Source organism: Mauremys reevesii, linkage group 9 (genome assembly GCF_016161935.1).
Source record: "Mauremys reevesii isolate NIE-2019 linkage group 9, ASM1616193v1, whole genome shotgun sequence".
NCBI lineage: Eukaryota > Metazoa > Chordata > Testudines > Geoemydidae > Mauremys > Mauremys reevesii.
Genome location: NC_052631.1, coordinates 51,635,610 through 51,662,931, shown reverse-complemented (window position 1 = coordinate 51,662,931; position 27,322 = coordinate 51,635,610). Strand labels below are relative to the sequence as shown.

Below are 27,322 nucleotides of genomic sequence, written 5' to 3'. Positions count from 1 at the left end.
TTTCCCCAGGACCTAATGAAATGAGTAGGAAGGTGTGGGGGGGGGGGTGCGGGAGGGGGGTAAATATCATGTCATCACCAATGGTAAGTATATTTTGTCCTTTAGAGTAAAAGTTTCCAAAGCAGCTAAGTGATCTAGGAGCCTGAGTCCCACTTTCAAGTCATGTTGGCTTTGGGAGCCAAAGATCCACTGAAAATCAGTGGGACCTAGGAACCCAAGGGTCACATTTTCCAAGGTATTTGGTGCCTGCAGATGCAGATAAGTGCTTTTTCAAATCCCATTAGGCATCTATCTGCATCTTTAGGGGCCTAAATGCCTTCAACAATCTGGCCTCTTAGATGATTTCGGAAATTTTGCCCTGTCATTTGCTGTGTGATTGTACAGCACTTTCTGCAATGAAGCCCCAAACTGGCTGAGGCCTCTTGGTGCTACTGTAATATCAATGTTCAGTAATAATGAATATAATGACAATCAATTGTAGCCCAAATTTTCCCCACTCCAAGTGTTCATTAGCGTTGTTTATTTTTCCTCTTTTTTGCTTCAGCTATGTACCCTACCTTGTGGCCAGTGACATTTTTAAATGCACATGTAAATAAAATATCTAACCCACTCCAATGGCACTGAATTTGTATTCCCTTCTAAGGGCCTCCTTCAAGCTTCTGAGATGGAGTGAAGAGAAAAGGGAGTTGTGTTTATTCATTGTTTCTTATGGCCCTATTCTTACAGCATTTGGGCAGCTCACTTAAATTATTGAATTTCGTCTCCCAACAACTTGTGAAGATGGGAAGTGCTATTCTCCCCATTGTACAGCTGGAGAACCAAGGCCTGGAGATGAAGGCCTAGATCCACAAAGGAACCAGGCACCTAAAGCCCAGTTTTAGGCACTACCACAATCCACAAAACCCCCATTCAGCTACTGCCTAACCCTGTAGATTCTGAACTCATGATTTAAGTTCCCTTGGCACTTAAGTTTCTTCCTCTAGTCACATGCGCTGCCTGCAGGGCCCAGCCTGGTAGGTTTTTCTCTGAGTATAGCTAACAAAATGGGTAGGGGAAGAAGCCTCCCTTATAACCTTTAGCGCCGTGGTTAGGGAACTCACACCAAGTGAAGAGGACACCAGTTCAATTCTCCCCTCTGCCTGCAAGGGGAAGGAATTGTAACCTGGGCTTCCCACCTCTCAGGGGACTGACCAAGCCTCTGATCTATGGGGTATTCTGATGTGAGAGTCTCTCTTGATGAAGCTTGCTCCACTTTTTATGAATAATTAAATATGCATGGGGCAGAGAAAGCACGACCCTTGGTACATCCTCAGGCAGTTAGCCTCTGCCAGGCTGTGGCTACATTGCTATTTTTAGCATGTTAGCTCAATCAGAGGTAGCCATGTACATTTACATAATGTAAGAGACCAAGGCACAGGCAGTGTGGCCAAGCAGTAACAGCCAGATTGGGATCCACACGACAGGGACAGTGGTCAGCGGAATTGCTAGATCCAGGTTCAATAAACAAGATTTGGGATCAAAATCAGCCAGGGTCAGAGACCAGAGATAGCGTCAGGATGCAGTCAGAAGTCAACTACCTGGGGCACAATCAATCAAAGGCCACAGGGTATTGTCACTCTGGGTCACTTCCTGCAGCTCCTACTCTCCACCATGCTCCCTGGCTGTGACTTTGCATGGGCTCTGGGTGGTGATGTCCCAGGCTCTGCAGACCTGGGTCCTCATCCCTAAATTCTTACACCTGTCCTGGAAATGACACCTCCAGCTGCAGTGTAGCTGCACCTTAGGAGAAGAATGACAAGATCTTTCACCCTCATCCCTTGTAATTCACCATGCTGTTTACCTCCACTCTGTGGTACAAACAAACCCTCCTCCTGTCTTCCATGTGGTTTGATTTGTAAGCCAGGACAGCAGAAAGTCTTCCCAGCTTTTAGTCTCCTGGCCTTTTATTAGCAGGTTACATTTACTTAGAAAGAAATGTAAAATGGATTCTTTCCCAGTGTTAATTCAAGTCCTTTCAAACCCAGACCTTGAACAAGTCTAAATAGCAAATCCCTTTCTGCTCTGCTAGAAAGGCTCTTTAGAAATCCAAAGCCCAGGGGATGGCAGTTTAATAACCCATTATCAAATGTTTGCCATCTGTGATATGGTGTCTTTTGTAAACACAGCCGCTAACAAGCAGATTGCAATCTGTAGCCTTTTCTATCCTGCAGCAAGTTACAGCAGAATTTACTAGCAGGAGTATGTACGCATAGACACACGCACACGCATAGTGAACCCTGAGCTCTGTTCCCTTAAATCATGGGGCCAGATTCTCATCTCACTCACCACAATCAATCAGGAGTAACTGCACCAAAGTCCCTACAACTACACCAGTGTCAAGAGGCTACATGGCAGAGGAGAGTCAAACCGAGTGTTTCCAGTTGCCAGAGCAACAGCTTGGCTTTGGGGAGCATTTTAACATTTGTTTTTCCCTGGAGAAGCCCTCTCGGGGGAGCGGGGGCGGCGCAGGCTGCTTTCATCAGCACATAGGCTGGGCTGTATTTTTCTCCTTGTGCTGAGACAAGGGAACTGGGATTTTGCTTGAGCTCAGCACTGACAGCTGCTTTTCCTGGGTGGTTTTGAATTTCCCTGTGGGAGATGCAGGGAGGGGTGTAGTGTTACAGCACAGGAAACCCTCCCTATTTTCCACGCAGCTTTGCATGGCCTCTCTGTGTTAGGAACCACTTTTTAACTCTCTGCATTCATCGCTCCAAGCCGACCTTTCTAGACTCTTTCCAAACTCTTCCTCTCTGGGGACAGGTAAGGATTTGTTTTTCTTGTGTCCTAAGGCTGGGTTTTGCAGTCTCTCCTGCCCGGTTGAGTAATAAATACTGTATGTAAAAGTCTAGCTCGGAAGAGGACTCTAGGCCAGTGTTTCTCAACCTTTTTGATACCAGGGACCAGCTTGCTGCCTTCCTAAACTGTGTCAGGGAGATCTCAGGGACTGGTGCTGTGCACGGACTGATCCTTGAGAAACACTGTGTCTAGTTGGAAAGAGCTTCTGTTTGCTCTCATGCACTGGAAAAGGAAATATTGCAGAGGTTCCGCTTGGTTAAGTATTAGCTGCTGTGTCATGTCTCTAGCAGGCGAAGGTACATCCCCCTCCCCCTCCGCTTGGCAGTGTGCTAAGTTTGCAGAGGATGGGGGATTTGTTACAACCAGCCCATGAGACCTGGGATCTGCACACAGAATCCCTGCCTTGCTCCAGCAGTTAGAGGGTGTTCCTGCTGCATCCATCCAGGAGAGAGAGTTTTGTGTGTGCGCCAGTGGCTTCCCCAGGAATGGAGGTCTGAAGCAGGCATGCAATAGAGGACCCTCCCAAGAAAGGAGGCGACCCCGGCACACTGCTGTCACTCACTCCAGGTCTTGGGGAGGACTGTTAGTCTGCTAAGCTGTTTCTGAACCAGGGCCCAAATCCTGAAGTCCACAATCTGGTTCTGAAGCCAGTGGGAGATTTGCCTGAATGAGGTGGGGTCACCACCTTTGAAATGCAAAAAACCCAGCACCCTTATAGCAAGCCTGCTGCAACCACAACCCACAAGGCAACTCTACAACACCACCCCACAACAGCCATTTATAGTATCTGGAGAGCGAGAGCACATATAGATAAGATTGATAACATCACAAGTCTCCTCACTCTCCTGTGACTCAAACCCTCTCTAACACACATCGTTCGCTTGTGTGTTTGTTTGTTTTTTTCCAATCAAAATCAATTTTATTTCTGTGTTCCATCAAAAACCCAACAGTGCTTTGTGTGTGCCACTGCTTGAATACAGCCTCTGACGGGACCTAGGAGGTAATACCAAGAGAACCTGGTTTTAAAGTTATATTATAAAGTGAACCCAAAAGCTGTTAAGTAGGTAGCAAAAAGACAGACACCACGATCACAGTTGGTGGGCAGACAGCTGCTCTCTTTTCAACAGTTTTGATCTGTTATCACTTAAACGGGGGAAGTGGGAACACTGCAGCATCTCTAGCTGGACACAGACATTTTTACATATCCCAGTGTATTGTCAGAATAATGCAAATCTTTAGACCCACGTAAAAAAACCCCAGCAGATTAAATTATTTTTCTGTCAACTGGCAAATCCATTTAAAAAAATGGCCAGGCTGGTCAAATACAGGCCAGGTGACAGGCCTAGAGCAGGGGCAGGCAACCTATGGCACGGGTGCTGAAGGCGGCACGTGAGCTGATTTTCAGTGGCACTCACACTGCCTGGGTCCTGGCCACTGGTCCGGGGGGGCTCTGCATTTTATTTAATTTTAAATGAAGCTTCTTAAACATTTTAAAAACCTTATTTACTTTACATACAACAGTAGTTTAGTTATATATTATAGACTTATAGAAAGAGCCCTTCTAAGAACGTTAAAATGTGTTACTGGCATGTGAAACCTTAAATCAAAGTGAATAAATGAAGACTCGGCACAGCACTTCTGAAAGGTTGCTGACCTCTGGCCTAGAGTGAGGGTTGAGAATTGAGAATACAACTTCCAGCATTTGGGAACTTTTTTCCAAGGGACAAATCTCCAAATGGGGTTCAGGTGGGGATGGAGGGAGAGGCTACTGTCTCCTCTGTGTGAATGGGGTGCATTAGTCTTCCCCATAGCTCAAGTGCCTTTCAGAAGAGAAAAAAAAGGCCATCAAAATAACCATGATGTCCCTAGAATGCTCAGATAGCAGGGGAAGGATGAGGGGTGGGAATGGGAATGGAGGGGTAGGAAACAATGCTGGTGGAAGATTCGATAATAATTGATCATTCTTAACACTTACCTACATCCTTTGCATGTTCAAAGTGCTTTACACACCTTAACTAAATAATCTGTGTATTGTAAATGCCCTAGCGCAGGGACTGCCTTTTCCTTGTGGGTTTGTAAAGCACCTAGCACTGTGGGTGCCTAGGTGCTTTGGTAATACAAATAAGTAAGAGGATGGGGGAAGGCCCTCAGCCCCTCCAATAACCTTCCCCTAGTTTTCTAATAGTTAAAACAAACTGTCAAACCTCATATCACTATATACAACGTAAATATTGTTAAATCAGAGCCTAAGAAGTTCTCAAGAAGCATTTTTCTTCCTTTTCCTTCCTGCATATTTTGATTATTATCTGTGGAAATATTTTTGTTGGTTTGTATGTGTACAGTGAAATGAATATTTGCTGACATTTACTGATAAAAATCGAATTCTTCCAAATCTAGTTGTAGACTTACAGTTAACCTCTCTTCAGAATAATACACTGGAGAGGCTGAATTTATCAGCTACTCCATCTCTCACAACGACTAGGTGGGGAGTGGTTTCTCAAAGTGCACAAGGAAACTACTCATTCAATTTCTAAAAGTCAGGGCCTTTTCTTAGCCTCATTTTATACTAACCTATGACCAGGTTTGTCCTTGAAATTTGAGGATGAACTCAAAACATTAACCATGACTTAATGCTATGGAAGCCAAAATGATCAATGCTTTTGAGGGGTTCAGATTTACACAATGGAGAGTTAATACCACTGTGCTGAGTTGAACAACACTCTAACATGCTTGGACGCAGGTGAGGACAAATAGTGAAGTCCTGACTCCATTGTAGTCCATTGGGGAAGGACTTCATGCAGAGATCCTCAGCTGGTGTAAATCACTACAGTGCCCTGGAAATCAAGGGAGTTGTGTTGATTTACACTGGCTGAGGATCTGGCCCCAATCTAGTGGCCTCAGTACCTGCCCCAGCAGCTGGGGTGGCTCTCGTTGGGTGAGGACAACCTTGCAGTGCCTTGTCCCTCCTGCCATTTAGAGTCCTCACCTGGAGTTGGGGTGTTGGACCATCAGTGGGCTCCCTTAGCTCAGCTTGACACGATGGGAAATAGAGTTTGATGGTACAAAACAAAGTTGTATTGAAATTTTGTTTGAGCCACCCACCAAAGCCCTTCCATGCAGTGCTGTATATCAAAGAGCCTGCAGAAAACGACGGCAAAGGCAAACAGTTCACTGTCACCCAGACACATACTTAGGGTAAGCAACAGCATGCTTAGAGCTGTATTGCCAGGCACCAAGTTCATGATGAAAATCAGGTTAAACACCATTCCCTTGGAGCACAAGGAGACTATTAATATTAATGAGGTTGCACAACAGCACCTGCCTCCATTGTCATGGAGCAGCTCATTAGTGGCTTCTAATTAGTGCTCTGACAATACACAGGAAGTGCCCATGGGCTGAGGGAACCTGGAGAGGTTCAGACTGTGTTGCTGGCTACAAAATTTGATGGGGAGCCAAATTTACTGAATTTGGATTCAGCCCTAGATGCCTCTTTTTGTCTGTGTTACAGAGATGGGTGGGCTTCCAGAGGAGTTGGGGAAGACATTCTCCTTAGCCATACGTGCTGAGCCAGACAACCAGGTCCCTCCAGTCATGTTATGGCAGGGGAGGTCCTGGAACACAGGCAAACTGAATTTATAGATTCAGATCCTCAGCTGATGTAAATCAGCGCCGTTCCCCCGTTGCAAAAAGAAGTTGTGTCTTTTGCATTTTACACAACAGAAATACTACATAGAAACAACAAAGGCATGGTGAGATTCAAATAACTGTACTGACCAACTACACACAATACACAAGATCTAGTTACACATTACACACAAAAACTAATGTTAAAAAAACTATTTAGGTTGTCAGCATCTGTATTAGCATACAACCATGTAATTAAGGACAACGCCATAGTGCTCAAGAAGAGCTAAATAAAGATTGTAAAACAACCTCAATTCTGACAGTTCTTAGCTTTTGAGTGCTTGCCTTTGAAAACTCAGTAATGTTCTTCTCATGTTGGGTTTGTGTGTGGAATTTCCCAGGTTTTTTAAAAAGCAAACGGCAAAACAGAAATTCTGGACTGTTAGAAATAAGCATCCAGGTCTTTTCTCCTTCTTTTTCCCTACCTCGCTTGTCCTACCCCAGGTTTGGGAAGATTTCGTATTCCATGGGCTGGTTTCCCTCATGGAAGAGAATACCTCTGTCAACCCCTTTGACTGCAATGGGAGGAACTTAGGATTTCTCATACAAAACCAGTCCATCAATCAATCTAGTGCAGGGGTCGGCAACCTTTCAGAAGTGGGGTGCCGAGTCTTCATTTATTCACTCTAATTTAAGGTTTCGTGTGCCAGTCATACATGTTAACGTTTTTAGAAGGTCTCTTTCTGTAAGTCTATAATATATAACTAAGCTATTGTTGTATGTAAAGTAAATACGGTTTTTTAAATGTTTAAGAAGCTTCATTTAAAATTAAATTAAAATGCAGAGCCCCCCGGACTGGTGGCCAGGACCCGGGCAGTGTGAGTGTCACTGAAAATCAGCTCGCGTGCCGCCTTCGGCACACGTGCCATAGGTTGCCTACCCCAATCTAGTGTGAGACCCTGCCTTCAGGAGTGGCTAAGGCAGCACATGATGCTTCAGAAGAAGGCAAAAGCTCCCATAAGGAACTCAGCCAGTTTGAAACTGCTATATATTTTTTGACCCACACAGTGATCAGTTTATGCCCTGAAGTGACTGATTCCCCATCTCCTCACCAGCAGGACTATACTCACTCTTTCTTTCACGCTCTCTAAAATACTATAAATATATGTAATATATAGAGCATTGTGTTCTCTATAATTCTGTATTTCTTCAGCAGCCCTGTGGTTACCTTTGCTATATGTAAACAGTGCAGGGCACTTTCGACACTGTTATTACCTAGGTAACCATAACAACAGGAGTCGATAACCCAAGGCTAGAAGCGATCCCTGCAGGATTCTATTTCACAGAGTGCTGCTCAGCATTCCTGTCCCCAGATCATATTGCATGTCACCTTGCATGACAGTCCCGCTCTCAGGGCCCCCCTTGGTTTGTTACAGCAACAGTGAAATAGATGTTTCACTGCAGGACACAGAAAACTGACAGCAGTTAGCTGGTTAATCTGATTTTGTGATTAACTGTTTTGAGCCAGGGCTGGGGTATGTGTCTGTTTTTTCACAGTGCCTGGCACACTGGGGTTCTGATCTCAAGTGGGGCCTCTAGATCAGTGTTTCTCAAACTTGTTCCGCCGCTTGTGTAGGGAAAGCCTCCGGCGGGCCGGGCCGGTTTGTTTACCTGCCCCATCTGCAGGTCTGGCTGATCGCGGCTCCCACTGGCCGCGGTTCGGTGCTCCAGGCCAATGGGAGCTGCTGGAAGTGGCGTGGGCCGAGGGATTTACTGGCCCACGCCACTTCCAGCAGCTCCCATTGGCCTGCAGCAGCGAACCGCAGCCAGTGGGAGCCGCGATTGGCCAGACCTGTGGACAGGATAGGTAAACAAACCGGCCCGACCCACAAGGGGCTTTCCCTACACAAGCGGCGACTCCAGTTTGAGAAACCCTGCTCTTGATGCTACCACAGTGCAAATCCTAATAAATGAATAGCAGTCATTACTTCTGCAGGCCAGAAATATGGTGCATCTGGGTATTAGTCATGGTAACCTTACAATTAGGGTTGCCAACTTTCTAATTGCACAAAACTGAACACCCTTGCCCTGCCCTTTCCCCAAGGCCCCACACTGCCCCACCCTTTCTCTGAGGCCCCCCTCCCTCTGTTGCTCGCTCTCCCCCACCCTCACTCACTTTCACTGGGCTGGGGCAGGGCACTGGGGGCAGGAGGAGGTGAGGGCTTCAGCTGGGGGTGCGGGCTCTGGGGTGGGGCTGGGGATGAAGGGTTTGAGGTGCAGGAGGGGACTCTGGGCTGGGGCCAAGGGGTTTGGAGTGTAGGAGCGGGCTCAGGGCTGAGGCAAAGAGTTGGGATGTGGGCTCTGGGAGGGAGTTTGGGTGCATGAGGGGGTTCCGACCTGAGGTAGGCAGCTGGGGTGCAGGTGGGGGTATGGGGTCTGGGAGGGAGTTAGGGTGTGTGGGAGGGTTCTGACCTGGGGCAGGGGGTTCAGGGTGTGGGCTCTGGCTGGGCAGCACTTACCTCAGGCGGCTCCCGGTTGGCGATGCAGCAGGGCTAAGGCAGGCTCCCTGCCTGCTCTGGTTCCACACCGTGCCTGGAAGCAGCCGGCATGTCCAGCCCTTCGGTGGAGGCATGGCTAGTCGGATCTGCGTGGTGCATGTTGCCTGCGCCCACTGCCCCTGCAGCATCCATTGGCCACTATTCCCAGACAATGGGAACTACGGAGTTGGCGGTGGGGGCGGAGGCACTGCACGGAGCCCCCCTGATCACCCCTGCGCCTAGGAGGCAGACATGCCGGCTGCTTCCGGGAGCAGAGCAGAGCCAGGGCAGACACGGAGCCAGCCTTAGCCCCAGGACCCCGCCAACCAGACTTTTAACAGCCCAGTCAGCAGTGCTGACCCAGAGCGGCCAGGGTTCCTTTTCGATTAGGCGTTCCAGTCGAAAACTGGATGCCAGGCAACCCTACTTGCCATCTCTATCCCAATGAGTGATGAAGTCAGGTTGTGCAGGATGGGCTTTTAAAGGGTTTTTATTCACTTCCAGAAAAGCTATGAAGTAGGAAACAAACCTATCCCATTTTTTGGTCAAAAAACTCAATTGTAGACAGAAGTATGTTGCCCAGGTGCACACTGCCCCCCCTTGGAGAACTACTGGGGAGATACAACTGTAACAAATGCATGCAGGTAGCTAATTTGCAAGTTCACCATTTCCTGTGTTCGTTGGATGCAGGACAAGTGTCTCAGCATTAGTCACTGTCAGCCCGATTCTTGTCCTGCTGACACCAACGCAAATGAAGGGCAACTCCATTGAAGTCCATGTGGTTTCTCCTGTGTTAAATAGGTGTAGGTGAGATCAGGCTCAGGCTCTGGCCCAGGACATGCACACCCCGGATAGATAGATTATGCTTCAGTAGGTTCTGGGTGGGAAGAACTCTGGCTGAGTTCTCTCAGCCAGGCTGTTTGTGACTCTCCCTCTTCTTGTTGCCTTGTGTCACTCCGTTTTACCCCCTTGGGCACAACTCAGGAGAAACGCACGGGATGGATCCTCTCCTGGCGTAAATCCTCACCTTTGAAGTTGATAAACCTATGTTGAGTTACACCAGCTGAGAATGTGGCCCATGAGTCTCTATTTAAGTGTACTAGAGGCTGTGAACAAATGCTGCCTTATCTTCCTTTGGGAGTTCAGCCTGGACAGAAGCTCAGAAAAATCTGATAGAGCTCTGCATTCCTTAAATGTACCCAGATCTGCATAAACTCTCACTCTGTTTCCTGGACCTGTTAATTACTTGCATCAGACACATGCACCCTGCACCCTCAAACAATTTCAGACAATGAAATTGTCACATGTTTATTTTAACCACCTGGAGATCTCAGGCTGGCTGCAGTATAAGTCTACAACAGGCCGCCCTTAGGCATCTTGTTACTATTGCTCGTGACACACCTAGTAACACACTGTTGCTCTACACAACTCTCTGTGGTCAGTCTTCTTGGTGTTCAGAGTTGATCTGAAAATATGGTATGTAACATTTTATAAATGGCAATTTTTCTAAATAACTTCTCTGTAGGAATAGAACAGCAGGTATCCCATCCCATTCAGGATGATTGTAAACACAGAGAGCAGAATTTTAGAATCCTGTAACAGATGTCCTGATTTTAATGGTTAAATACTTGTTACATTTTACAGTTTGTGGATATTAACCCCCAACAGAATTTCCAGCTACCAAGGCTAATGAGAAAGATTCCTTGAAACTATATAGAGAGGTTTACAGATTTTTTAAATATCTTTTAAGCCTGGTTATCTAACTGTTCTAATATGTATGTCTATATTTTAGGACACAAAATGACCAAACACTGTGTCAGAGCTATGTAACACAAAAAAGTGTTTTTGGCTTGTGGCTGGCACAAATCAAAAAATTTGCAATATTTAAATACAGTCAATGCATCTGTTTAACATGTGGCGTTTGAAAGCAGTCAGAACTGTGTGCTACCATGAAGAACTCTGTGTGTGTGTGTGTGTGTGTGTGTGTATATGTGTGTGTGAGAGAGACAGAAAATTCAAACAGTTGTAACTCAAAAAGGATGGGTTTCTTTTTAAAGTTTCCACTTTGAAGAATTAAAAGCTGAAAAGTATCTTCAGCATAGTTACCATCTGTTGATTTTCCACATATCTAGTGATTCCTCCGTCTTCAATATATCAATAGCTGACATGTATTTCCCTGAAGAATTTAACAAAATCTACCGATACCATTTCTTCACAGAGAATCATTTTCTAATAGTCTGTTCTATTTATACGAGCTATTCTTTATATGGGTATGTGCGTCGCTATGCATGTGTATGTGTGTATGTATACAGTGTAGTTATAGCCATGTGTTATTGGGATTCATACACTGTGGGTGCATGCATATGTTTTAGGTGTGTATGCAGGCTTTAAGTATAGGTGTGCTATACAGACGTGTTTGTATGATCATTAGATATGTATTTGTAAAATGTAGGTATGTGTATGCGTAAAGTTGTGAGTACTAAGGCCCCTATATTAAAAAGTGATTTTCTGAAATTGTCTCCTAAATACACATTTAAGCACCTAAATAAGTTATCTGATTTTCAAAAGGGTTGAATACAGCAGTTTGCACTGACTTTGTATAGGCATACATGTATATGCAAAAACCATGGGTATGTAAAAGCAGCAAAGAGTCCTGTGGCACCTTATAGACTAATAGACGTATTGGAGCATAAGCTTTTGTGGGTGAATACCCACTTCATCGGATGCATCTTCAGTATATGAGTGAGTTCTATACAGAGTTGGTAAAAATGTATTTTAATTACTACAAAAAATTGAAGACAATTTTCCTCAAAATAATTTGTTTTTTCATTAAAAAAAAGAACCATTGAAGGGGCTGGTTGGGGTTTTTTTGGGACAAAAATCCAAAATATTCCAACAAAACCAGAAATTTTCTTGCAAAAATTCAGAAAGCCATTTTTTTGTTCTGAAAAATGTTTTGACAAAATTTTGCGGACAGCCCTAGGATCACAGAGATTTGAAAGTATGCAGATGAAAGGTAGCTTTGTGTATGCACACAATAGATGTGCATGCTCAGTACAGATCTCTGTGTGTGAAGAACGATAAACATACTTACCAGCCTTTTTTCCTTATTTTCCAGGCTTTCTTCCAAAATACATATTACCCATTGCATTGGCCTGTCTTCAGAACTAAGTGGCTGGGTATGCCAGGGCACACCACTTCCATGAGCTACCCTACTAGTGGGATTGTCTTTGGGAACATGCTGGCGAACTCAGGTGGAATTCCTGCCTTCAAATTCCAGTCCCGTCGAGACAGCGTTGACTGGAGGCGGTTCAGTGCCATAGATGTGGAGCGGGTGGCTCGGGAGCTAGACGTGACCACGCTCCAAGAGAACATTGCCAGCGTCACCTTCTGTAACCTAGACTCGGAGAAGTGCCCGCACTGCCAGCAGCCCATAGATCCGGTTCTCTTAAAGGTCCTTAAGATGGCACAGCTGACCATCGAGTACCTGCTGCACTCGCAGGAGTACCTGACTGCCAGCATGGCTCTGCAGGAGGAGCAGCTGCAGGCTACCCTGCAGGAGATGAAGCACACCAAGCAGGAGCTGGACAAGCAGGCAGAGGAGCTGAAGGGAGTGAAGGAGGAGAGCCGGAGGCGGAAGAAGATGATTGCCACCCAACAGCTCCTCTTGCAGGCTGGGACCAATAACTACCACAAGGTGAGCTCTGGGGCAGAGAACAAAAATAACCTTCCAGCCTTGATTGTCCTGGAGGTGTGAGAGGAAGGAGCCTTTTCACCACTGAATTCAGCGGCAATGGCAATTCAGTCCCCAGCAGCACTAGGTAAGCGTGACCTAGACCAGGTGCTAGACAGAACAATTTCCTGTTCAGCCCTGATCCAGCCAAGCTGGAACCTTGTGAAGAGTTCCATTGACTACTGCCCTTCCTCCAGGTAAGTGTGTGCTTAAGTGCTTGGCTGATCATGGCCCTGGTGGCTCGGGCACTCACCCAGGATGTGGAAGACCCTGATCAAGTCCCCCCTCTGCCTCCCATTGGCTATCTTAGACAGCTGCCTGCCTAGTGTGCTGGTTTTGTGGATCCCATTCTTAGGTGCCTCTCTCTCCCCATTTGTTGTATGAGGAGACTAGGTGCCTCACTCAGGCTCTGTGGATCCCAGTGTGTTCCTGTGATTTGCTAGGCACCTAAAAGTTAGGAGTTGCAATGCCGAAGGCCCTTTGTGGATCCAAGCTGAGGTGCTCAGATTCTACGGTCCTGGGGGACATATAAATACCTATGATAGATATATGACAGGAAATGCTAGGATCACTCTTTCTTTGGAAACCAGTAGCACATTTCTTTCCTCCAGTCTTATTGTACCTACCCACTTATCCATAATTATTAAAAACAAGTGATTGCCAATAAATCACCACATCGGTCAGCTAATTTCCTTACTGCTGTGCAATGCGTGTCCTACAAACCATCGGATTTATATTCATCTGTTCCAAACTGTCTCAGCCGCAGCTCTTCTGTCTTTATTAATGGCTCCAGCTTCACTTCCATCTTTTTCCAGTTGAAGACCAATTTTTTTTTAAATTGCAGTACTTCAGCCATTTTTTAATCATTAATTCATCCTCCTCCTCATTTGTTAATGAGCCTACTCTCTCCCTAGTACTTCTTTCCTCCTGAATATCTTTATAAAAGCCCTTCTTTTTGTCCTTCATCACCCTGTGGCTGATATTGACTTGTTTTGGTCATCTGTAGCCAAAAGTTTTCCCTGCAAGCCTGAGCGGTCTCTCAATCTTCTTCTTGGATTGTCTCTTCTTCTCCAACCCTATGAGAGGTTCTCTTTTGGCCTCAGAGTAAGATGCTCCTGATAATCGTGCTGTGATAAGGTTCTGATTCAGTTATCCTAGTATGTTGGGAACTCTGCTTTCAACTAACAGAATGAAGTCTTTTTGTTTGGGGTGCGATGGTAGGATGGGGTGGGATAACCTGACCCTTTGACTCATTCACTTTTTCTAATGCCCAGTGTCAGCTGTGTGACAAGGCCTTCATGAACTACTCCTACCTCCAAGCCCACATTCAGCGCAGACACACTGAGGCCAGCGAAGCTGGTGAGTATGGGGCTGAGCTTTTCTCCTTCGGCTTCTTTTTGGAAGGGTTTTAGGCCTCCTAGCTGCCGGGGATGACAAGCCTTGGAGAGGAGCAACATGGGCATTCAGCACACTTTATTGTTTTTAAGACTGGCTTTCTCTTATATACTTTTGTTCTAAGTATATCATACTTTCCTTTAAGGAAGCTGCTGGGTCACTAATTTCCACTGTCATTGCCCTGATGGGAGCAGCACTGCAGGGTCTGAGTCCAAGTCCAAGTGCTAAGGTGATCACAGTGTATTGCCACCCAGCATCCAGTCTGAGAGTGGGAAAAACGTATCTTCTCACCCCTCAAAAGAGGTGACAGACCCAGGGCTGGGACTCAGAGTGGGTGCTGTCAGAGAGACCAGGGGCTGTGTGAGGTACAGTGAGCCCAATAACTATGATATTCAGCATCTCTGAAAATCAAGCTGTATATTTAAGTTCATAGAAATGGATCTACGTGACTAACATTAGGCCCCCATCTGCGCTGCTGAAGATCCCAAATCAGTAATGAAGCATTTGCATCTAAAATGAGAAACAACACATTTGAAAACATATAGACGTCTCCTTTATTCAAATGTAGCGCCCCCTCCACCTGATTACCTCCTTTAATGGCAATCTGCTTACAGGTTTTGATGGACAGGTCTGGGTTCTTTTGGATCCCGCCACCCACTCAGTAGGGTGAATCTTTTTTCTTTTTTGGTTATGAAATTAGTTGGCGGTGCCTCCACCCCCCTCGCTCCTTCCTGGCAGGGTCACCAGGGCAGCTTGGGCGGAAAATTTTAACTACAGAGGAATCCCCACTTACTTGCCAGATAGTTGGAGACTTCCAAGAAATAACACAACACATAAAAATATATTTAACACAACAATTATATTAAACAGGCAACAAATACAACATAACAGGGGAAACACTATTTTTAGGGTCACCGGTGCCCACACTTAAAATACCCGTGTCTGGATGTAACAAATGTAAAAATAGTGTCCTGTTGGTACGCGTACTTTGCTGGGGCCCTTGATGACCTATACAATTCTCTGCAGAGGTTTAGCAGTGTGGCTGACTGGGTTCAGTACAGCCCAAAAGACCCACAGATGGGAGGAGGTGGTGAATCCCTCCACAGGTGTGATAAGCAGTAGGTTATAAAATTCTCAAACCCGCACTCCCTGGCTTGAGGACACAGTTCAGGGAGTAGGGGGTCCCCAAAACAAATTACCAGACTAACTAACTAAAGACAAGGCACTCACAATGATCTTCAGGTTTGAAGATGACGCTGGACTCCTCAGTAACCGCAGGTTGGCTGCTGTCTGCTGTCAGGGATCCTCCTCAGGCAGGAATCAGGCTGCGTTGGTCCCAGGATTTCCCCTCATCACAAAGGGGCGCAGGGCTCAAGGTGTAGGTTATACAACTACCTTCACGTCCAAACTGTAGCCTCCTCGCCAGCCTCCAGTCACACACTCCGCAGGCAACAGCCCTGGACAAGCAGCACCGACCATGTGGGGACTGGTCTCACCAGGGGAGCTGGAGGTGAACCCAGCCTGGCTGGGGAAATTTCTCAGCAAACATAACAATTGGGAATCATCCATGGGGAAGGAAAACCCAGCTGAGGGATCTGGGGTCAGGTCCCTAGAGGCCAGTTCTCAGGGGGAACCCTGCTTGCAGGCCTGGGACTCACCAGCTCCCCTCACAGCCAGTCCGGCCCTTGCCCTGGCTGGCTCCAGCCTCTCTTCAAAATGGCTTCTCCCTCTCCTCAACTCCCTGGGAGTTGCATCTCCGCTCCCTATTGGTTGCTGGACAGACTCTGAGTTTGCCTTGGCTCCTGAGCTGAGCTACCAGCAGACAGAGCTCCAGGAATCGATGTAATCTCTTTGGGGGTTACACAAAAAAAAAAAAAGGAGAGACAGGGTGGCTACAGCAATGGACTGGAACTCAGGAGATCTAGGTTCTAATCCTGGTGCTGCCACTGGCCTGCTGGGTGACCCTAGGCAAGTCACTTCCCCTTCTGTACTTCAGTTTCCCCAGAGGGATAGCTCAGTGGTTTGAGCATTGGCCTGCTAAACCCCCAGGGTTGTGAGTTCAATCCTTTAGAGGGCAATTTGGGGATTGGTCCTGCTTTAAGCAGGGGGGTTGGACTAGATGATCTCCTAAGGTCCCTTCCAATCCCAATAATCTATGATTCTATGATCTGTAAAATAGAGATGATGTTGCTGATCTCCTTTGTAAAGCACTTTGCTATGTATAGATCTACTTAGTCACTTATCAAGACCAGAATTCCAGTGCTTCAACTTGGCAGAGAAGTCAGAACTGGAGCCACACAGACACTATATTTACCTATTCCACTACCCACAAACAAGTTGCCTGAAGGAAAGAAATCACAACATTGAGTACAAAAAATTCAAGCTGAGCTCAATTCAAGGATGGCTCTCCAGCTGCTGTGATATACATTCTGTCCAGCAGAGGGTTGTGGTGTTATACATATATCTTACACATGTGTCTGATCCTTACGTCATTTCCCCAAGTATCTTATTTTAAAATTGCAGCAGCTGTTCAAAAAAACTTGCAGTGAAAAGCAAAAAATGGCTTGGCATTTTTAATTTTGTTACATATTTGAACACGTGCCACATTTTGCAAATGTTTTTCAATGAAAATTGAGCCCCTTTTCTGGGGCAAATTACTCTTGGACTGATCCTGAAGCTTTAAAGTCAACGAGAGTTTTGCCACTGGCTTTAATGAAAGCAGGATCAGATCCTAAAGATCCCAGATAAGTCACAGCAGAAGCCTCTGGCAATTCAGGCTATCGCTCACGGTTCCACGGTTTGAATGGCCTTCACAGAGAGACAGAAGAAGAAGCAGGTGGAGCAAATGGAGGATGAGATTCAAGAACTAAGAATGAAGCTGAAAGAGACCCACACCCAGCTAGAAATTGAGAGAGAGTCGGAGACTCAGCGCAGGGTTCAGGTATGAAAAAAAAATGTATTTCCAAGGATTTTGGGGGAAAACGGGGGAGGAAGGGAGGGAGGAAGGAGGGACATTTATTTTACTTAGGGTGACCAGACAGCAAGTGTGAAAAATCGGGACAGGAGATGGGGGGTAATAGGAGCCTATATAAGAAAAAGGCCCAAATATTGGGACTGTCTGTATAAAATTGGGACATCTGGTCACCCTAATTTTACTTTGGCCTGAAACAAAATGAAAAACTCAGTGAACATTTTCCAACATCAAGGAAAAGTCTAATTTCTTTTGAAATTTTTCACAGACAATCTGCAATAAAAGGCAAAACTGCTTGACAGTAACAACATTTTTGATATGTCCTAAAAGTAACATTCTTTTTAAAACAAACAAACTTTCATATAAATGTAGGCCTAATCTACACTAGAAAAGGTTTTCTGGTGTCATGATGATACAGGTATATACAGTCAGTGCTATATCAGCAAACCCTCCTACTGGAGACGCAGCTATTATTGCCAAAGAGTGTTTTTGCTGGTATCGCTTATATTAGTCCCCCGGACTGGATAAGCCATACTGACAAATGGCGTTTTTGCCAGTATAACTACAGCTACACTAGGCCTTCTGCCACTATCAAAATGTCATTAAGTCATAGCCCTGACTGACATTATTATACCAGCAAACGTTTCCACCGTAGACCTGACTTTAGCCCAAGGCTGTCTCCACATGTTTTTTGCAGTGGTGTAACTAAGGATATGTCTGCACTGCAATCACAGGGTGTGGCTGCAGCTGGTTGTAGACATATCTGAGCTAGTTCTCATCTAGCTAGCTAGGGTACCAGAGCAGTGATGCTATGGCAGCCTGGGCTGTACTAGCTAACTTGGAATTCTCGGTATTTCACACTGTTCTCATAAACAAACTAGGGAAAGCAACCTAAATGGAGTGGTTGGAAAACCATTCCCAAAGAGTAGTTATCAGTCATTCAAAATCAATCTGGAAGGGCATAACGAGTGGGGTCCTGCAGGGATCAGTTCTGGGTCCTGTTCTGTTCAATATCTTCATCAATGATTTGGATAATGGCACAGAGATTACACTTGTAAAGTTTGTGGATGATACCAAGCTGGGAGGGGTCACAAGTGCTTTGGAGCATAGGATTAAAATTCAATATAATCAGGACGAACTGGAGAAATGGTCTGAAGTAAACAAGATTAAATTCAATAAGGACAAATGCAAAGTACTCCACTTAGGACCGAACAATCAGTTGCACATATACAAAAGAAAATGACTGCCTAGGAAGGAGTACTGCAGAAAGGGATCTGGGGGTCATAGTGGATCACAAGTTAAATATGAGTCAACAGTATAATACTGTTGCAAAAAACCACAAATATTCTGGGATGTATTAGCAGGAGTGTTGTAAGCAAGATATGAGAAGTAATTCTTCCACTCTACTTCACGCTGATTAGGCCTCAGCTGGAGTATAGTGTCCAGTTCTGGATGCCACATTTCAGGAAAGATGTGGACAAATAGGAAGAAGTCCAGAGAACAGCAACAAAAATGATTAAAGATCTAGAAAACATGACCTATGAGGAAAGATTGAAAAAATTGGGTTTGTTTAGTCTGGAGAACACTGATAGGGGACATGATGACAGTTTTCAAGTACATAAAAGGTTGTTACAAAGAGGAGGGAGAAAAATTGTTCTTAAATACTGAGGACAGGACACGAAGCAATGGGGTTAAATTGCAGCAAGGGTGGTTTAGGTTGGACATGAGGAAAAAATTCCTAACTGGTGGTTAAGAACTGGAATAAATTGCTTAGGGAGGTTGTGGAATCTTTGTCATTTGAGATTTTTAAGAGCAGGTTAGACAAACACCTGTCAGGGATGTTCTAGATAATACTTAGTCCTGCCCTGTGTGCAGGGTAGTGGTTTAGATGACCTCTCGAGGTCCCTTCCAGTCCTTCACTTCTTTGATTCTATAATTACATACTCTTGTCAATTGGGGATGTGATTTTATACTGAAATGGTTAGACTGGTAGAAGCGCTAGTGTGACTGCAGTTATAGTGGTATAACTATGCCTGATACCAGGATACCTTATAGGAATAAGCACTTCTACACCAATATAATCGCATTCACACTTGAATGGGAGGTACCACTTTAGTTATACCAGTATTGTCAAATCAGTACAAAACTTGGATGCAGGTACGACATAAGCTCAGACAAGCTGACTGATCCATGAAGTGAGATTGTCAGAGCTTATTTCACTGAGAGCTGGGGTTGGGTGGAGTGGTGGTGGTGGGGGGTCTGAATCATTTGACATGCTCTGTTTTCCTCTCAGCTCCAGCTTGGAGTTTATGTTGCCTTGGCAGGAAGCAGAGAAAGTTCACCAGAGGGAAGAGGAGGGAAGAAGTGAATTTGAGAGATGGAAAGAGGAGGAGAGAACAAGGTTTCAGGAGGAAATGGATGGCCTGCGGCAGTTGTTCCTGACAGAATTCAAGGACATCGCCAGCAAGAACTCTGCCTTGGAAAGGGTGAGTGAAATGTGAGGGTTAACGTTGTTCTGTTGAAACAGATGCTCAGCTTTCCCCCTAGCATGTATGTTGGCTTCAATAAGTCCCATTGCTTTTTCTCTCTAATGCTGTCAGATCAGAGCAAAATATCAAAGGTTGGCAAGGATGTTTTTCATCCACAGGCTGATAAGTATAGCTCCCCTTTATACCAATGAGTAAGGTGAAGGAGTGTCACACAAGGAAATGTCAGTGAAACCAGGAAGCAAAAAAATTGGCTTAAAATAGTGCTGAGAACCCAAACGAGTGACAGCAGGAAATGAGACTGCAAGAGGCGCTGAACATGCTCAGTGGAGTCAGTGGGATTTCAGAACTCGGTGACCTGTGTATTCCAGCCCTGCAGTAGCCCTGGCATTTTAATTTGCCCCACTGAACCCCAGTTTGGCAATACAGATGAGTCTCTCTCGGAATGGGGACAAATATTGATCTGTTCAAGGAAACTCCCTACCATGCCCTGCCATGTCATGTACAACATCAAGTCGGGATTGCTTGTGTCTAGTTCAGTTGCATTGTTATTTTTATGGTAAGTCTCACCGAAAGGAAAACAATATTCTAAGGTCAAGCACTCCCATCTGACAGGCAATGCAGCAGTTTGATAAGTGAGTCGCAGGTGTCAGGGCTCGAGTCACTTCCCCATCAGGTACCATTGCTAGCTGGTATCTAACACGGGTAGAAATATTTCCTTCCATCTTCTCCAGAAACTGCAGGAGCTGCAGGCCAAAAACCTGGTGGCGTCCAATCTGGGGGTCCTGCGGGATGATGACTCTGATGACAAGCGGCAGTGGGCACTGACTCAGAGAGAGCTCCAGGCCATGAGGGAGAAGACTGAATTACAGGTGAGGAAGTGCCTCCAGCTGCAGCAGCCCATTTGGTTCTGATCAGTTCCCCATCAGCCAGCTCTGGGGAACCTCCCCTATGACTGTGCAATATGGTGCAGGGAAAGGGAAAGCCAGTAACACCCCTTGCATAGAATTTCATGGCACACTAGGGCTCACATTCAGAAAAGCACTGGGCACATGCTTAATTTTTAGCACATTCTTAATCTCAATTGCTTTCCTGAATCTTGGCCTGCGTGTGTTTTCCAATCTGCATAGCTCTGCAGAAGGTTTATAAGCCCTCATGCTCCAGTGCATAACTGACCTCTAATTCATGGGGGAGAGAAACTTTCCTTGGTGGCAGCTTAAGCCATAACCACCCTTTGCAGGGGTTCCTGCACCATCCACTGAAACAACTTGATGACAGGCTATTGGAGTAGATAGAGCCGTGGTCTGATCCGATCTGGCAATTCCTGTGTGCCGATGAGGTGAAATTTTAAGACGTAGCTCTTGCTCTCTACCCACGCAGAGGTGAAAGTAAGCCAGTATGCTGTGCCGGACTGACTGGCTTCTCCGGTGGTGATTTAAAGGGCCCAGGGCTCCAGCCTCTGCGGGGAGCCCCGGACCCTTTAAATTGCTGCCGGAGCCCTGGGGCAGCGCAGCAGGACTAGGATGGTGATTTAAAGGGCCCGGGGCTCCGGCCGCTGTGGGGAGCCCCGGGCCCTTTAAAGTACTGCCCGAGCCCCGCTGCTGGAGCTCTGCAGCGGCTGGAGCCCCAGGCCCTTTTGAGAACTGCCTGAGCCCTGCTGCCATTACCCACGGTGATTTAAAGGGCCCGGAGCTCTGCGGCAGCCAGAGACCTGGCCCTTTAATTCACCCCTGAGCCCCGGGGCTCCCAGCCACCTCTGCAGTTAGTAACTCCAGGGTAATTTAAAGTCCTGGGGCTCTCAGCCACAGCCAGAGCCTCAGGGCCTTTAAATCTTGAAAGGCCCCGCCTCTTCAGGTTGAGGCCACACCTCTTCTGGTTGAGGCCACGCCCCCACTCAAGACTCCAGCATACCGGTAAGTCCTTTAAGTTACTTTCACCCCTGTACCCAGGGTACATGCACAGTGGAATGGTCCATTCTTCCTGCAGATATTATTCCATTGGACAAAGGCTCCATCTGTTCAAAGTGAGGATTTGGAATATCTGACCAAGCAAGCTCACTGATTAAATGGCGCCATTGCTCTCGTCTCTGCTCGATGTTTGTGTGTTGTGGCAAGATTAAGTTTGGTGGAAGACAATCTGAGCAGACAGTCCCTAGAGGCAAAAGACAGAGGCATGCATTGTATGGTTGACCATGCTTTTAATTTTAGACACAGTCATGGGCCAGCTGAAATATAGAACCTCCAGTCTCCTGTCCCCTCTGCTAAGTTATGGGGCTGTTCATCATCCTTCCAGTTAGTGAAGCTGTAAATAAAGCTGGCTGCCAGTGGCTCCCAGTAGCTATTACAATATATTTGACTACAACTGTTTGACTACACGCATGGTTCATTCTTTAAAACATTCAAGAGACCAAATAACCAAATTTATTGTCTAAAGACAAAGCAGTAGAATACAAAACTGAGAAATACATGCCATTCTTCCAAGGAGCAAATTCTCGCAGCGGATTCATGTTACACAGAAGGTGTGCTTCCCCAATGGCCCTTTAAACTCACCATCTCTTATAGCATGGCTGTTCACATGTTACAAAGCACTATTCACATCACTTAAAGTTTAACTAGCCAGCATTGTCTTTGCTGCCTCGTACTTTTCCATCTGTCATTTGACTATTACAGAGGGGTAGCCGTGTTAGTCTGGATCTGTAAAAGCAGCAAAGAATCCTGTGGCACCTTATAGACTAACAGACGTTTTGCAGCATGAGCTTTTGTGGGTGAATACCCTCTTCTTCGGATGCATCCGAAGAAGTGGGTATTCACCCACGAAAGCTCATGCTGCAAAACGTCTGTTAGTCTATAAGGTGCCACAGGATTCTTGACTATTACATTCCAGACATTAAGGGGCATGAAGATATTCCCTATTACAATGCATTCATACATCTTACATTATTGTCTTGTACCTTTGTTTCATAACACTCGTCCAGCTAACATTTGACAGTTTTAAAATTTCCTTAAGCCAAGTACTGAACTATATTTGTCCCAGGGCATCATGGGATATCTGGCTTACCATAAGTGAGCAAGAATAAGCATAGTAAAATTTAACAATCTATACCCTGCACATAGTACTATTGATGTGGTGTATGGGTGAGTGTGTAAAAATAACCTATATGCATTGGCTAACAAATAATGGGGGATTACAAGAGCACAAGAATACTGGTGACAGCCCCTCTTACTCAGCCATGGTCTCTATGCCAGAGTGTGGTTGGAGGAAGAGCTCTATACCAGGTTTAAGGCTGCCCTGAAACAGTCGTATGAGGTCTAAAGGTCAAGCCAGAGAAAGCTAGGTAGCTTGGAGAATGGAAACATTGGGAAGTGCTCCGTACGAGCCTTAACCTCTGAAACTTTGGATAACAGTAATGGTGAATAATGGCACACTCGTGGCAAACTGAATGAGAAGAAAAACCAAAGTATTTTTGATTTGTCAGAAAACAGAATGGAAGAAGAAGCTGAAGGAGCTTCAGAAGGAGCACCAGATGGAAAAGGAAGAGGTAAGTACCACACAGAAGCTAAAAGCAATGACTCAGAGTTCTCCCATGGGTAGCACGTCAGTCATGAGCTCCTATGGCACACAGTAAGATCCTGCTTGCGCTACCCAGACTCACATCTCACAGACGCATTTGCAGAAGGTTTTTTCTGCCTCAATTTAAAACATCAGCAATATTAGACCACATCAGCTGCACAGAGCTCCCTCAGCAGAATTCGGCCCATCCACTAGAAACAAAGAAGACAGCCCTGCAATGTAGTGCAAAGGCTCAATAGTAACTATTTTTATTTTGCCATGGGATGTTGTGAAGGCCAAAAGTATAAGTGGGCTCAACAAAGAATTAGATGAGTTCATGGAGTGGATAGGTCCATCAATGGCTGTTAGCCAAAGCAGATTGTATGCTCCATATGTCCCTAAAATCTCCAGCTCCCAGAAGCTGGGATTGGGTGACGGAATGGATCACTCACAATTGCCCTATTCTGTTCACTCCTTCTGAATCGTCAGGCACTGGCCAGTCAGAAGACACGATACTGGTCTAGATGGACCATTGGTCAGACCCAGTATGGCCGTTCTTATGTTCTTTTTCAATAGTAGCTTTCTTACAAAATAGCTCAAGGGGTTTTACAATGAGGGGTTTCAGTAGGGTTGCCAACAGCCCCTTATTACAAGCAGCTTCCCTTATTTTTTCATCTCTGTGCCACAAGATTGGGAATTACTGAGTGCTGCAGAAAGCTGCAAGAAATAGCCCTGGTGCAGGTAGGTGAGTACTTAATAAATAAAATAATAATAATAATATCAGGAGGTGGATGGCGGGCAGGGGTACTTAGAAAACCATCCCTTATTTTTGAAATACAATGTTGGCACCCCTACAATAGAAAAGAAACACTTTACAGAGCTGGCCTTGGACTGATTAGGGTAAACAAAAATGTAACTTGAAATATAAGGGCCCAATGTGACTCCAGTTAAAGTCAATGGGAAGATTCCCACGGTACCGTCAGTTGTCGCAGTGGCTTTGTGATGCAGCCGTGTCTGCTTACAGAAGTGGAAAGTGACCATCTGCCAACATTACACAGAGGACACTGAGCACCATCAGACAGCAGCAGCTGTGGATCACTTGCTACTAGAGCTGGTTGGAAGATAGAATTTCCACCTGGTGGGAAATTCTGACACTTCTGAAATGTCTTGTGAAATGAAAATTTTTGACCATTGAAATGTTTCATTTCAAAAATACTGAAACATGATAAAATATTAACTAATACAGATTCAACTTTAATATAATTGAAACAAAATCGATCAAAATGATACATATTAATTTCACTGATATATTTATCACTATAGATACATATAATATGTTAATTTTAATGTAATATAGACAAATTGAATCAAAATTGTAAAGTCAAATCTATAGTGTAGTTAATATTTTATATCATTATGTTTCAATAATATAGTAAAATATTTTACCTTATGGAAATATCAAATGAAACAAAAAAGTCAAATGATTAGTTATGACATTTTCCCATCAGAAACTTATCAAAATGACACTTTCCCTTGAAATGTTTTGATTTTGATGAAGCTGTATTTTCTGTATCTTCTCTCTCTACTTGGTCTTGATTTGAACCTATGATCAAGCAGGAAAAGAGAGCAGCAGAAGTTTATAAATATGCCACTGGATCTCAGTGCAAAATAAAATCTCAAGGCAAAGTGAAAATCCAGGAGCTGCCCCACTTAACAGTGGCCAGGAGAGCAATCTGAGCTAATGGGCAAAATGGTATTTTCACCATATTTTATATTCGTCAAGTCCAGGTCTCATAATTACCTTCCTTGTCTCTCTCAGTTGAAGAGTGAAAATGAGAGACTCCGGGCCTCCTTGTCTCAGGACCAACGGATAGCTGCCGACCGCTTCCAACAGCAAATGGGCTCGCTCAATGCTCGGCTCAAAGAGCAGACCAAGGTTATCAGGTCGCAGGAGAAAACAGTAAGCTTGCCATGTTCTTGTGGGCCTGTGCACACAGCATAGCTCTCTGTCCCACTCCAAAGGCTAATCCATACCTAGTTTATGAGTCTGCCACAGCCTTTGAGCTACAGAAGATGGCATCTTCAGCTCAGGCAGTAACGGTTATTTGCTTTAGAGTGCATCTGAAGTGTGATTTTTAAGCCACTCACTTCGCCTCAGTAAGGACCATTTACCTGAGGTATTTCAGCTTCCTACACAACTGCTGAAGTACTAGAGCTATCCAAAAATGAGTGGAGGATTTTCATATACAATGGGGAAAACATTGGGTTTTTTTACTCAGTCTCAAAAATGACTAGTTTTGAAGAGGGGGAAAAAGGGCAAACAGTTATAAGGAGGCAAGAAGGGTCCTTCAAGGCCCCCAACTGTAACTGCTGCTGGTGCTTGAGCTAAAATATAGTGATGATACAATTAAAGATGTAGGCCCTGATTCAGCAAAGCACTTAAGCACGTCCTTAACTTTAAGCACATGCTTAAATGTTTTACTAACTCAGGATAGATTTAAGCAGGTGCCTGTGCTAAAATGGTTTGTCAAATCAGGGTCTCAGGCTTGGGCTACACTTCAGTTTAGGTCGTCCTAGCTATGCTGCTCAGGGGTGTGAAAAATTCACATCCCTGAGCTCTATAGTTACGGCAACCTAACCCCTGGTATAGACATGCCTCAATTGATGGAAGAATTCTTTTGCTGATCTAGCTACCGCTGCTTGGGGAGATGGATTAACTACATGGATGGAAAAACCCCTTCCATAGATGTAGGAAGCATCTGCAGTATGGTGCTACATTGGCATTGTAGTGCCTGTAGTGTAGAAATGGCCTAAGTCCCACAAAATCACAACACAACACATACATATGGGAATGAGCAGGCATGAGCCATGTACAGAATAATAATGGGACAATATTTTGTATTGCGGCTTGGAAATTATTTTATTCTTTTCCAGACCTTTGACTGAGACAGTGTTACATATAATTGTATGTAATAAATAAAATTTTTCCTTTTGTCTGCTGGCAAAGTGTCCATCTAGGAATCATCTGGTCTATAATTCCAGCAAAAATGTCTCCCTTCCATGTATGATGAACTCAGCTTAGGCTTTGGCCTTTCATCAAATTATTTTGTGCATCCTTTGACGATGTGCCCAATGGTGCAAACTCCAGTTACAGATAAAAAAGTTACTAGACTTTGCAGACAAAAGAAACTGGTCTTTGAATGGTGGATAATGATAGATAATTTCTTTGCAGATCAAGATACTGTCTGCAAGCAAAGCTGAAGGTAATGTTGTGTCTTTTGGGTTAATGAGAGTGAGAACTGATAAGATTTCCGTAGCTGTGACCACACCACCCAGCTGCATGTACAACTTCATCTCTCTCTTGACAGCCTTTACAGCATACTTTCTGGTTCAGGCAAGCAAGCAAGGAAAATATCTCAGCAGTGTAAAAAAGACACTTGAGTGACGCAAGTTACAGCAACTAAGCACTGTCCACACTGGTGCTATGTCAGTGGGAGATGCTCTCCCACCAACATAGCTTCTACCTCTCACAGAGGTGGAGTAATTATGCTGATGGGAGTGCGCCTTCCCATCGGCATACAGCATCTTTACCAGTCGCACTACAGCAATGCAGTTATGCCAATGTAGCGCGATAGTGTAGACTTGCCCCTAGGGATTTAGATATAAATCAAGATCTGGCAAGAAAAGTAAGTGCTCCACCCAAATGATTCTTTGTTCCAGTAAACCAGTTGCACAAGAATAAGGAATTTTTCCATCTCAGATTTTTTCATTGAGAGCAAAGTTTCCCACAATGCCAGTGCCGGGGCAAAGCAAGAACTTCCTTTCAGATGCTGTGGCTGCTGAGCTGCAGAGAGCCCTGAAGTGTCAGAAACCAATCTTGGCAGCAAAGAGATTTTAGATATTCCTGCCATCACTGTAACAGTCTCCTCCCCACTAGGCACTCTCTTGTGGCCTGGCTTGGTATTGCAGCTCTCACACTGGGCCAGCACCCCCTGCCAACCATCATTCCAATGCTGTGGCGGCTTGTTGGGTAAATTGGCAGTTGAGCTGGTTCAGGATTTTAAGGCCACCCCTTCCCGAGTCACAGCTGTCCCAACCAAAATGTCCATAACAGAAACAAAAAAATCCTTCCACCTTCTCTGGGGCTTCTTCTTGGCTCAATCTGCTGCTCCCTTGCTGGGCTCAGCTACCC

At 45.2% G+C, this 27,322-nt stretch overlaps 1 protein-coding gene across 2 annotated transcripts in view; it reads left to right on the top strand.

The window, feature by feature from the left end:
* Positions 1-2,429: 2,429 nt before the first annotated feature.
* DZIP1L (DAZ interacting zinc finger protein 1 like) overlaps positions 2,430-27,322 on the top strand; it is a 37,506-nt gene continuing 12,613 nt past the window's right edge. For both annotated transcript variants that reach the window (XM_039487113.1, XM_039487115.1), the window contains exons 1-9: positions 2,430-2,799; positions 12,115-12,693; positions 14,004-14,088; positions 16,941-17,065; positions 19,420-19,581; positions 20,316-20,453; positions 23,057-23,119; positions 24,950-25,090; positions 26,363-26,393. In XM_039487113.1, coding sequence (XP_039343047.1) covers positions 12,178-12,693; positions 14,004-14,088; positions 16,941-17,065; positions 19,420-19,581; positions 20,316-20,453; positions 23,057-23,119; positions 24,950-25,090; positions 26,363-26,393 — 1,261 coding nt within the window. In that variant the 5' untranslated portion in view covers positions 2,430-2,799; positions 12,115-12,177. The remainder of the gene's footprint in view (positions 2,800-12,114; positions 12,694-14,003; positions 14,089-16,940; positions 17,066-19,419; positions 19,582-20,315; positions 20,454-23,056; positions 23,120-24,949; positions 25,091-26,362; positions 26,394-27,322) is intronic.